The sequence below is a fragment of the Onychostoma macrolepis genome, chromosome 20, assembly GCF_012432095.1.
Source record: "Onychostoma macrolepis isolate SWU-2019 chromosome 20, ASM1243209v1, whole genome shotgun sequence".
Taxonomy (NCBI): Eukaryota; Metazoa; Chordata; class Actinopteri; order Cypriniformes; family Cyprinidae; genus Onychostoma; species Onychostoma macrolepis.
Window position 1 is genome coordinate 31,827,055 of NC_081174.1, and position 12,775 is coordinate 31,839,829.

The 12,775-nt window shown below is 44.9% G+C and overlaps 2 protein-coding genes and 1 pseudogene across 2 annotated transcripts; all 3 read left to right on the forward strand.

The window, feature by feature from the left end:
• Positions 1-3,199: 3,199 nt before the first annotated feature.
• Positions 3,200-6,175, forward strand: LOC131527550 (interaptin-like; annotated as a pseudogene).
• A 4,460-nt stretch (positions 6,176-10,635) lies between these two features.
• On the forward strand, positions 10,636-11,657 carry LOC131526632 (putative mediator of RNA polymerase II transcription subunit 12). The gene is made up of 2 exons (XM_058754978.1): positions 10,636-11,464; positions 11,642-11,657. The coding sequence occupies exons 1-2, from the start codon at positions 10,638-10,640 to the stop codon at positions 11,655-11,657; spliced, it is 843 nt and encodes a 280-aa protein (XP_058610961.1). The 5' UTR covers positions 10,636-10,637.
• LOC131526633 (putative mediator of RNA polymerase II transcription subunit 12) lies at positions 11,599-12,335 on the forward strand. The gene has a single exon (XM_058754980.1). The coding sequence runs from the start codon at positions 11,661-11,663 to the stop codon at positions 12,333-12,335; it is 675 nt and encodes a 224-aa protein (XP_058610963.1). The 5' UTR covers positions 11,599-11,660.
• Positions 12,336-12,775: the final 440 nt, after the last annotated feature.

The window sequence follows — 12,775 nt, forward strand, 5'->3', positions numbered from 1 at the left end:
CAAACCACCCCAAGCTTGGTGCACAAACTCTGCTATTGTTGGGAGTCATTGTTCAGCTAACCTTGAGTTTCTCATGGTTAAATGTAGACCGCTTTATCTACCGCGGAGTTCACTTCCACCATTATAACTGCAGCCTATATTCCCCGGATGCTGATGCCAAGCTTGCTATGAAAGAACTTCACGCAGCCATCAGTAAACAACAGACTGATCACCCGAAGCGGCTTTTATTGTTGCAGGTGACTTTAATCACTCAAACTTAAAGTCAGTGCTACCCAAGTTTCACCAGCATGTTTCCTGTCACACCAGAGGAAACAAAACCTTAGACCATGTTTACACAAACATGGCTGGAGCTTACGTTGCGACACCCCTCCCCCACCTGGGACAGTCAGATCACCTTTCTTTGTTCCTCACCCCCAAATATGCACCCCTCATCAACCGTGTGAAGCCATCAGTGAAGACCATCAAGGTGTGGCCTGCGGGGGCAGATTCCACACTCCAGGAAAGGTTTCTACACACAGACTGGAGTATGTTTGCTTCTCAAGCCACCAGTGGCGCTCACACAGACATTGACTCTTACACCTCCTCTGTATTGGATCATATCAATATCACCATTGACAGTGTTACAACCCAGAAACAGATCACCACATATCCAAATCAGAAGCCTTGGATGAACAAGGAAGTGCGACTCCTGTTGAAGTCACGCAACACTGCCTTCAGATCAGGAGATGCACAAGCCTACAGCACATCCAGAGCAAACCTGAAGAGGGGCATCAAAAAGGCCAAGCACTGCTACAAGCTAAAGATAGAGGGACACTTTTCCAACTCTGACCCTCGACGCATGTGGCAGGGCATTCAGGCCATCAGTAACTACAAACCCACCCACTCCACCCCCGCAGCCACTGATGTCAACTTCCTGAACGAGCTAAATTACTTTTATGCTCGCTTTGAAAGAGACAACAGAGAAACTGCCACCAAGCTCAATCCTCAGCTGACCACCCACCAATCATACTCTCCTCCACAGATGTCTGCAAGGAACTGAGCCGGATCAGCGCGCACAAGGCTGCTGGACCAGACAACATCCCTGGTCGTGTTCTCAGGGCATGTGCGGAGCAGCTCGCTGGGGTTTTTACAGACATTTTCAATCTGTCTCTTGCCCAAGCAGCCATACCAACATGCTTTAAATGCACTTCCATTGTGCCAGTGCCAAAACACTCTAGTCCGAGGTGCCCTAATGACTACCGCCCTGTAGCACTCACACCCATCGTCATGAAGTGCTTTGAGCGGCTGGTCCTGGAACACCTAAAAGACTCTCTACCATCCACATTGGACTCACACCAGTTTGCCTACCGTAGCAATAGGAGCACAGAGGATGCAGTTTCCATAGCACTGCACTCTGTGCTCACTCACCTGGACAATAAGAACACTTATGCACGTATGCTGTTTGTTGACTTCAGCTCAGCATTCAACACTGTCATCCCAACCAAGTTAATAGCCAAACTTGGAGACCTGGGCATCAATACCTCAATGTGCAACTGGATTTTGGACTTCCTGACCAACAGACCCCAGAATGTTCGATCAGGATTCACCTGCTCCACATCCATCACACTTAACACTGGTGTACCACAGGGCTGTGTGCTAAGCCCGTTTCTCTACTCCTCTTCACCTCCGACTGCAAGCCTGTGTATGGATCTAATTCCATCGTCAAGTTTGCAGACGACACCACGGTGATTGGCCTCATCAGTAACAACGATGAGACTGCCTATAGGAGGAGATCCAGCACCTGGCCACATGGTGCAGTGAAAATAACCTGCTCCTCAACACCACCAAAACGAAGGAGCTCATCGTGGACTTCAGGATGGAGTCAAGAGGCACACGACACCATCCACATCAATGGAATGGCTGTTGAGCGTGTCTCCAGTTTCAAGTTCCTGGGGATCCACATCTCGGCGGACATGTCGTGGAAAACCAACACCTCCAGCCTGGTCAAGAAGGCTCACCAGCGCCTCTTCTTTCTGAGGACACTGAGGAAGAATCAGCTCTCCTCAGCTATCCTGGTGAACTTCTATCGCTGCGCAATAGAAAGCATCCTGACCAACTGTGTCACAGTATGGTATGGGAGCTGCTCTGTTGTGGAGCGCAAGGCACTGCAGCGGGTGGTGAAAACTGCCCAGCGCATCACAGGGACTCCACTACCTGCCATCGAACACATCCAGAGGAAACGCTGTCTGCATTGAGCTCACAGCATCCTTAAGGAATCCTCTCACCCAGCCCACAGACTGTTTTCTCTCCTGGCACGTTTCAGGTGCCTCCGGACCAGGACCAGCAGATTAAAGAACAGTTTCTTCCCCAGAGCTGTCTCTTTACTGAACCCTAACCCCCGTTGATCCACTTCCTCATATATTATTAACTCTTCTCTCCTACCTCACATCGGCCTTATTTGCACTACTGAATGTAAATTTTATTACAGTAACAACTGTTTACTTTTAATTCAAGAATTTCCAAACTGGTTTTAAAAGCTAGGACAAAGACCCCCAAAAGCAATCAAAGCTGGTGCACAGAATGTTTCAGTTGAAGAATTTACCTGTTGCATTTGTTTCCAACCATTTTTCCCAGACGTGTCCTGGGCAGGATTTCTATATTGCTTGGATTAAAAGTACCACGAGAGAGTTTCGAAAACATAAGGAATCGATGTCATACACAACGATCGGTCTGCACACGCAAACAAAGCCAAATCCTAGATCAGGGGTCACCAAACTGGTTCCTGGTGGGCCAGAGTCCTGCAGAGTTTAGCTCCAAAGTTTCAAAAGTTCAGTGCTTTTGAAAGTGAAGTCAAGTTCTTTTAATTGTATAGTGTATTTCATTCCCCAGTTTCATTCCCCACTGTTAAAGTACCAATTGTATTCAACCAGTGTAGTACAAAGGATAAGACCAAGGCTGAATCGAGTGCATGCTACCATACTAGTTCTTCCATAAATAATTATATGACAGAAATGGTAAAGTTAGTAAGATTTCCTGAATTCAGCTTAAGTTTGTATCTATATCCATGTTCAAAATAAGAACGAAAACTTGAACTTTGAGAACCAATGATATATAAACTCCCACTTGTGCAAGTCTGGCGAATCATTACAGTTAATGAAGAGGAGGAGCTATCATTAATTAGCTGAAATCTGTAGAGTACAAAAGACCAAAGGACAGTCTCTCCACTTTGTGACTAGCTATTGAACAATGGCTGGAAGTTGGGGTTTGGGTCAGATTTTGGCAGTTTGTGCTTTGTGTCATGCTGTTCCTCAGCGGAATGATCTGCCCCAGAACACTCAAGCTCTGATGTTCCAGCAGACTGACCAGCGGTTTCAGAAGCTAGTTCAACAGCAAACGCCAGTTCAACAGCAAACTGACCAGTGGTTTCAGAAGCCAGTTCAACAGCAGACTGACCAGTGGTTTCAGAAGCCAGTTCAACAGCAGACTGACCAGCGGTTTCAGAAGCCAGTTCAACAGCAAATGCCAGTTCAACAGCAGACTGACCAGTGGTTTCAGAAGCCAGTTCAACAGCAAACTGACCAGCGGTTTCAGAAGCTAGTTCATCAGCAAACGCCAGTTCAACAGCAAACTGACCAGCGGTTTCAGAAGCTAGTTCAACAGCAAACGCCCGTTCAACAGCAGACTGGCCAGTGGTTTCAGAAGCTAGTTCAACAGCAAATGCCAGTTCAACAGCAAACTGACCAGCGGTTTCAGAAGCTAGTTCAACAGCAAATGCCAGTTCAACAGCAGACTGACCAGCGGCTTCAGAAGCCAGTTCAACAGCAGACTGACCAGCGGCTTCAGAAGCCAGTTCAACAGCAAACTGACCAGCGGTTTCAGAAGCTAGTTCATCAGCAAACGCCAGTTCAACAGCAAACTGACCAGCGGTTTCAGAAGCTAGTTCAACAGCAAACGCCTGCTCAACAGCAGACTGGCCAGCGGTTTCAGAAGCTAGTTCAACAGCAAATGCCAGTTCAACAGCAAACTGACCAGCGGTTTCAGAAGCTAGTTCAACAGCAAATGCCAGTTCAACAGCAGACTGACCAGCGGCTTCAGAAGCCAGTTCAACAGCAGACTGACCAGCGGCTTCAGAAGCCAGTTCAACAGCAGACTGACCAGCGGCTTCAGAAGCCAGTTCAACAGCAAACTGACCAGCGGTTTCAGAAGCTAGTTCAACAGCAAATGCCAGTTCAACAGCAAACTGACCAGTGGCTTCAGAAGCCAGTTCAACAGCAAACTGACCAGCGGTTTCAGAAGCTAGTTCAACAGCAAACGCCAGTTCAACAGCAAACTGACCAGCGGTTTCAGAAGCTAGTTCAACAGCAAATGCCAGTTCAACAGCAGACTGACCAGCGGTTTCAGAAGCTAGTTCAACAGCAAATGCCAGTTCAACAGCAGACTGACCAGTGGTTTCAGAAGCCAGTTCAACAGCAGACTGACCAGTGGTTTCAGAAGCCAGTTCAACAGCAGACTGACCAGCGGTTTCAGAAGCTAGTTCAACAGCAAACGCCAGTTCAACAGCAAACTGACCAGCGGTTTCAGAAGCCAGTTCAACAGCAAATGCCAGTTCAACAGCAGACTGACCAGTGGTTTCAGAAGCCAGTTCAACAGCAGACTGACCAGTGGTTTCAGAAGCCAGTTCAACAGCAGACTGACCAGTGGCTTCAGAAGCCAGTTCAACAGCAAACTGACCAGCGGTTTCCTCCGCAGTTTCAGCTTCAGAAGCCAGTGGCGCAGGCAGAGCCCCTTGATAAATGTGTTGTAGCTGATTATGAGCAAATCCAATGCGGACAACCTGGGATCAGTGGTGCTGAGTGTGACGCAATGAACTGCTGCTTTAATGGACAGCAGTGTTACTATGGGAGAGCAGGTAAGTGTTCTCGGTCTTATTCGGTTGATGTTAAACAGATTCTCAGAATTAACCTTCTCTTGTACCCTTGTTCCAGTGACTGTCCAGTGTATTAGAGATGGTCAGTTTGTGGTAGTGGTGTCTAGAGACGTTACTCTGCCTCGACTGAGTCTGGATTCGGTTCGTCTACTGGGTGGAAACGACCCACCTTGCGGTCCTGTGGAGTCCACACCTTCTTTTGCTATATACCAGTTCCCTGTGACCGCATGTGGCACGAGCATGATGGTGAGCAGCTGCTTCTGGTGTTATTCTGCTTTGCTTATGATGGACTGGATGCTAACACTGTTCCTATTCACAGGAGGATAGTGGATATGTGGTGTATGAGAACAGCATGACCTCCTCATATGAAGTAGGGATTGGACCGTCGGTGCCATCACAAGGGACAGTCACTTTGAGTAAGTGATCTATGACTTGGAGTGAATTTTAATCTCTGATAAATGCTACAAGCTCACCGTCTGTTGTCCAGGCTTCTCTTCCAGTGTAGGTACTCTGGAACTTCTGTTGAAGCTCTGGTTGTGGAGGTCAACTCTGTTCCTCCACCTCCACCAGTAGCTGCTCCTGGACCTCTCAGGGTGGAGCTCAGACTGGCCAATGGCCAATGTGTCACCAAAGGCTGTGCTGAAGGTAAGGTCTTGTCCTGTGTCTTCCTAAAGCCTTTCAAACTTGAGTCCGCTTAAACCCCAGTGTTCCTCAGGGGATGAGGCCTACACGTCCTACTACAGTGATGCTGATTATCCTGTCACAAAAGTCCTGCGAGAGCCTGTGTATGTTGAGGTGCGCATTATGGAGAGGACTGACCCCAACATTTTCCTGATACTGGGACATTGTTGGGCGACTTCAACCCCCAGTCCACTCAGTCTCCCCCAGTGGGACCTTCTGATCGATGGGTGAGTGTAATGCCAATCTTTATCCAGTTAGTCTGCTGGGAGACACTTTCTAACCTCTTTCCCTTTCAGATGCCCTTACCAGGATGACCGTTATCTGACCACACTGGTTCCAGTGACTGGCTCATCTGGTCTTCAGTTCCCAACCCACTACAAGCGCTTTGTTGTGAAGATGTTCACATTTGTAGATCCAGCTCCTCTGCAGGAAACCGTATGCTCTCTAGCTCTTCCTGAACCCTTAATATTACACTTAATTCTTAAATGGATTCTATGGCTTAACTCTTTTCCCCTCTCAGATCTTCATCCACTGCAGTACAGAGGTGTGTCATCCCTCTTCTGGCTCCTGTGAGCAAAGCTGCACCAGGAAGAGTGAGTACTTGCTGTAACTTAACTTGATGAAACGAGTGTTTTTGAAATGCCCCTCACGCTTTTACCAACTTCTCCTGCAGGGAGAGACACTCATGCCAAGACCATCTCGAGTGGACAGACGGTGGTTTCTAGTGGAGAAGTTACTCTGGTCATGTGAATTCAGTGATTTTAATAAACTGCATGTAACTTCAAGATTCTTGTTTCTCTGGCTTTTGTTAGCTGAGTCTCAAACACTGTTTATAGTCTGGTTTAAAGGGACCCTCTACTAAACTGGTGCTCCGTTTGCTTTAGTAAGGTCTCCCATTCTCACCAACAAAGTGACATCTTGCTAAAGCTGAGCATCTACAAAACTTAATTTGGCCAACTGCTTGTTAAGCTCCAATGGCAGACCTAGGACCCACCACTCAAATCGTCAAAATGCCTTATGAAATTAAAGGCTATGACCGAGTGCTATACGGATTTCTCTGGCCAGTGTTAACACCATTCCTGCTTCCTGGCTGGTGTGCAGTGATGGTCAGTCATGACCAATGTTCCTCTAAGCCGTGCACTTCGCCAGCAGAAGTTACAGCTTTACTTCACAGGAATAAATAACACTTTAAAGCATATTAAAGAACTTTACTGATTCCAAACTTTTGAACGACATTGTATTATACTGTAAAAATGTTTTCTCAGGTAACCTAAAATGTACATTTAGTTACATCAAGGGTCAAATCAAATATAAATGGCAAATTAAAGTTAAAATTTACACACGTTTTTGTGTGCGCTGTACAGGTCTGGTATAAAGAGTATTTTTGCTCAGGTGTCTGAAATCTCCGCCCAATAAAGAAAAGTTTTGCTCAGCAAGAAGAAAAATTTCGAGGGAACATTGATCATGACCAATAAAACCGATCTCCAAAGAAGGCAAACAACACCACCCTGACCAAACTTCTCTCCTTGCTCTTTTACGACCCCCTGCCTCTGACTCTCCTCCCTCGCTCTTCTTCCCCAAAAGCAAGAATATCCATATGCCACAAGTGTTATATCTTGTGAATGTTGTTTTCCTTTCATGGTTGGTATCATTTTAAAGGTCTCTGTGTGATGGGTAAATTGGTCTGAATTTCACAGTAGCCCCTTGTATTATGAGAAATATTGAAAACTTAAGTTAACTCTGTACTTCTGTCATTTTAGTCTAGCTCCGTGTTCAATCTGACTTCAATTCCAAGTGATCATTAAATTTAGACAATATTTATAATTAAAAACTGATCACAGACATCGATTGTATATTAATTTAGATATTTGATTATTCTGGAAATCCCATACTTTAAATTCTTCGTTCATTAGGGACCAGGTATCGCACAGGAATTACACTTCGACCGATAGTGAATCCACGGACACAAACTCGTCAGTTCTGAACTTATTCAGAGGGTGCAGAGTGGTTATAACTGCGCCTGCATACTTTCCTATATACTATTTTTGGTAACACTTTATTTTGATGGTCCCTTTTGAACATTCTGTTGACACTAAGTAATGTTGCAACTACATGTCAGCAAACTCTCATAAGAGTATTAGTAGACTGTCTGCTTCATATCTACTAACTCCTTATTGTGTTGGTCTCCCAACAGATATTCTATTGACTATAAGTAACTTTGCAAGAACGTGCCAACTTAATCTAACCCTAACCCTACCAGTCAACTAATACACTACTACCACTCTAATGAGAGTTAGTAGAAATGTAGGTGCAACATTACTTCTAGTCAATAGAATGTGTTAAAGGGACCATCGAAATAAAGTGAAACCCTATTTTCCTATAACCACGAGAGCTAAACCGTGTTAAGCCAGTGACAGTCAGAAATCCAAAGTCTCCTTCATGGTGTTCATCCATTGGTGCTTTGGTATGATCTGTCCTGAACGCAAATTTGCGGAAATACCACTACAAATTAATCTACTGGAAAAATGATTTCTGAAATTATTTAACAGCTGTGGTGATGGTTACATTTTATTACTACGGCATCCTTCCATTCCATACAGTAATCAGTTTCATTTTCAGAAGGTGAGATGGTGGAGATATGCTTGTCATCAATGCATCCAACCACACTGGAAATTCTGATTATTGGGTTACTTCCAGACGTCACAGAAAGATGTTAAGTGAACGTCATTTATCAGATTAGCCTAATTTAAACCGGTTTTTACACCACTGACATACAGTCCTGTGGAAACTCCTCTTTTTGGTTGTACCCAGGGGAAAAATTCTCAGAATGAGTGTGAGAGGGATGCACACTTTCCTTAAAATGCATCCAGCGGACTTATAATGTGTTCTGCTGTCCGATGTTTTAAAGTGCATATTTTTTGTAATTTTGCAAATTATCTTCCAATGGGGTAAGCAATTAAAAATATTCTTCTTTCCGTTTGCTTTAAGATTATTTTTCTTACCCTATGGCGGACAATTTTACTTGTTTTATGTAATATGCACTTAAAAGGAAAATCCCCCAGGAAACAAGACTAAATATAGACCATTTTTCATATATAGAATCCATATAAAGAATTTTTAGATATTTGTACTTGAAATAAGACAAAATACTCAGTAAGAAAAGCAATTTTGCAGCGTGAATGAATGAATAAGGTATTTAAACTTCCTAACACTATAAAAAGGGGAGGAGACGGAAAGAAACTTGGGTTTATCAAGAAAACCTGCTCCGACCAGGTTAGGTTCACAGAGTAAGTTACCACGTTGACTTACCCTGCTTTCTCGGGTTTGACAAACCTCCCATTTTGAAACAGAAAACCCAGAGATTCCCTCATTTCAGGGATAACATACTCAGAGTTTTCACTTAACCTCCTTTCTGAAACGGGCTCCTGGTGTAGAGCAATGTTTATCAGATTTTGAAAGGAGACCACCCACAACAGAAGTACAGAATTCACTTCATAATATAGGTGACTACTGTAAAATTTAGACCAATTTACCAATCACACAGAGACCTTTAAAATGATACCAAACATGAAGGGGAAAAACAGTATATTCACAAGATACAGTCTAACACATAGGGCATGTGGATATCCTTGCTTTTTGGGGAAGAAGAGAGAGGGAGGAGAGGCAGAGAGGGCAGGGGGGAGAAGGGGGTGGTAAATGATCAAGGAGATAAGTTTGGTCAGGGTGGTGTTGTTTGTTCTCTTTGGAGATCTCTTCTCCAGATTAGTTTTATGGTTTTATTGCATGGCATCTGTCTTTGCGAGAGTTCCTGAGTTTTGGCCTCAGAATTAATTTTATAAGGAAATAAATTCACTCCTTGCACACCAATGGATGAACCATGGGGAACGCCGTGAGGGACTTTGGATTTCTGTCTGTCACTGGCTTAACACGGTGTAGCTCTCGTGGTTATAGGAAAAAATACACTTTTTGTTATGAGTATGCAGAACTGACGAGTTTGTGTCCGTGGATTCACTAAAATCGGCCAAAGTGTAAATCCTGTGCGAGACCTGGTCCCTAATGAACGAAGATTTGAAAGTATGGGATTTCCAGAATAATCAAATATATAAATTAATATACAATCGATATCTGTGATCAGTGTTTAATTAAGAATATTGCCTAAATTTAATGATCACTTGAAATTGGAGTCAGATTGAATGCGGAGCTAGACTAAAATTGAAACTAAATCCAGATAAATTCAGAGGCGCAAGTAAAAGACCGAACATGCATTAAACCTACGAGCAGGCCGCTGGATTCCACTGTTTGGGCTGGCGGGTGGAACCTTACACATAAAATATTTAGATTATAGTAGTAACTTTTAATTCAAGAATTTCCAAACTGGTTTTGAAAAGAAAGCTGGTGCACAGAATGTTTCAGTTGAAGAATTTACCTGTTGCATTTGTTTCCAACCCGTGTCCTGGGCAGGATTTCTATATTGCTTTGATTAAAAGTACCACGAGAGTTTCGAAAACATAAGGAATCGATGTCATACACAACGATCGGTCTGCACATAAACAAAGCCAAATCCTAGATCAGGGGTCACCAAACTTGTTCCTGGTGGGCCAGAGTCCTGCAGAGTTTAGCTCCAAAGTTTCAAAAGTTCAGTGCTTTTGAAAGTGAAGTCAAGTTCTTTTAATTGTATAGTGTATTTCATTCCCCAGTTTCATTCCCCACTGTTAAAGTACCAATTCTATTCAACCAGTGTAGTACAAAGGATAAGACCAAGGCTGAATCGAGTGCATGCTACCATACTAGTTCTTCCATAAATAATTATAACAGAAATGGTAAAGTTAGTAAGATTTCCTGAATTCAGCTTAAGTTTGTATCTATATCCATGTTCAAAATAAGAAAGAAGACTTGAACTTTGAGAACCAATGATACATAAACTCCCACTTGTGCAAGTCTGGCGAATCATTACAGTTAATGAAGAGGAGGAGCTATCATTAATTAGCTGAAATCTGTAGAGTACAAAAGACCAAAGGGCAGTCTCCACTTTGTGACTAGCTATTGAACAATGGCTGGAAGTTGGGGTTTGGGTCAGATTTTGGCAGTTTGTGCTTTGTGTCAGATTTTGGCAGTTTGTGCTTTGTGTCATGCTGTTCCTCAGCGGAATGATCTGCCCCAGAACACTCAAGCTCTGATGTTCCAGCAGACTGACCAGCAGTTTCAGAAGCCAGTTCAACAGCAAACTGACCAGTGGTTTCAGAAGCCAGTTCAACAGCAGACTGACCAGCGGTTTCAGAAGCTAGTTCAACAGCAAATGCCAGTTCAAAAGCAAACTGACCAGTTGTTTCAGAAGCCAGTTCAACAGCAGACTGACCAGCGGTTTCAGAAGCTAGTTCAACAGCAAACGCCAGTTACACAGCAGACTGACCAGCGGTTTCAGAAGCTAGTTCATCAGCAAACGCCAGTTCAACAGCAAACTGACCAGTGGTTTCAGAAGCCAGTTCAACAGCAGACTGACCAGCAGTTTCAGAAGCCAATTCAACAGCAAACTGACCAGTGGTTTCAGAAGCCTGTTCAACAGCAAATGCCAGTTCAACAGCAAACTGACCAGCGGTTTCAGAAGCCAGTTCAACAGCAAACGCCAGTTCAACAGCAGACTGACCAGTGGTTTCAGAAGCCAGTTCAACAGCAAACGCCAGTTCAACAGCAGACTGACCAGTGGTTTCAGAAGCCAGTTCAACAGCAAACGCCAGTTCAACAGCAGACTGACCAGTGGTTTCAGAAGCCAGTTCAACAGCAGACTGACCAGTGGTTTCAGAAGCCAGTTCAACAGGAGACTGACCAGCGGTTTCAGAAGCTAGTTCAACAGCAAATGCCAGTTAAACAGCAAACTGACCAGTGGCTTCGAAGCCAGTTCAACAGCAGACTGACCAGTGGCTTCGAAGCCAGTTCAACAGCAGACTGACCAGTGGCTGAAGCCAGTTCAACAGCAGACTGACCAGCGGTTTCAGAAGCCAGTTCAACAGCAAATGCCAGTTCAACAGCAAACTGACCAGTGGTTTCAGAAGCCAGTTCAACAGCAAACTGACCAATGGTTTCGAAGCCAGTTCAACAGGAGACTGACCAGCGGTTTCAGAAGCTAGTTCAACAGCAAACGCCCGTTCAACAGCAGACTGGCCAGTGGTTTCAGAAGCCAGTTCAACAGCAAACGCCCGTTCAACAGCAGACTGGCCAGCGGTTTCAGAAGCTAGTTCAACAGCAAACTGACCAGCGGTTTCAGAAGCTAGTTCAACAGCAAATGCCAGTTCAACAGCAGACTGACCAGCGGCTTCAGAAGCCAGTTCAACAGCAGACTGACCAGCGGCTTCAGAAGCCAGTTCAACAGCAGACTGACCAGCGGCTTCAGAAGCCAGTTCAACAGCAGACTGACCAGCGGCTTCAGAAGCCAGTTCAACAGCAGACTGACCAGCGGCTTCAGAAGCCAGTTCAACAGCAGACTGACCAGCGGCTTCAGAAGCCAGTTCAACAGCAGACTGACCAGCGGCTTAAGCCAGTTCAACAGCAGACTGACCAGCGGCTTCAGAAGCCAGTTCAACAGCAGACTGACCAGCGGCTTCAGAAGCCAGTTCAACAGCAAACTGACCAGCGGTTTCAGAAGCTAGTTCAACAGCAAATGCCAGTTCAACAGCAAACTGACCAGTGGCTTCAGAAGCCAGTTCAACAGCAAACTGACCAATGGTTTCAGAAGCCAGTTCAACAGCACTGACTTGCCCTCTCACTCAGGTGGCTTTAAAAAAAAAAACAGATAGAGTCCACTGGCTGAACGCCTGCTAAGAGAGAACCACTTTTGGGTATACACTCCCACACTGTGAATACTGCCCCTTTTGGGGGTCTCAGGCATGAATAAAAGTTAAAACCCTCTTGGCAGAGGATGGTTTCGATCCATCGACCTCTGGGTTTTGGGCCCAGCACGCTTCCGCTGCACCACTCTGCTGTAAATCACCCCAGATGGGACTCGAACCCACAATCCCTGGATTAGAAGGCCAGTGTCTTATCCATTAGGCCACTGGGGCTGATGTGGAGTAGCTGACTTGTCCTCTCACTCAGGTAGCTTTAAAAAAAAAAACAGATAGAGTCCTCTGGATGAACGCCTGCTAAGAGAGAACCACTTTTGGGAATACACTCTCACACTGTGGATACTTACCC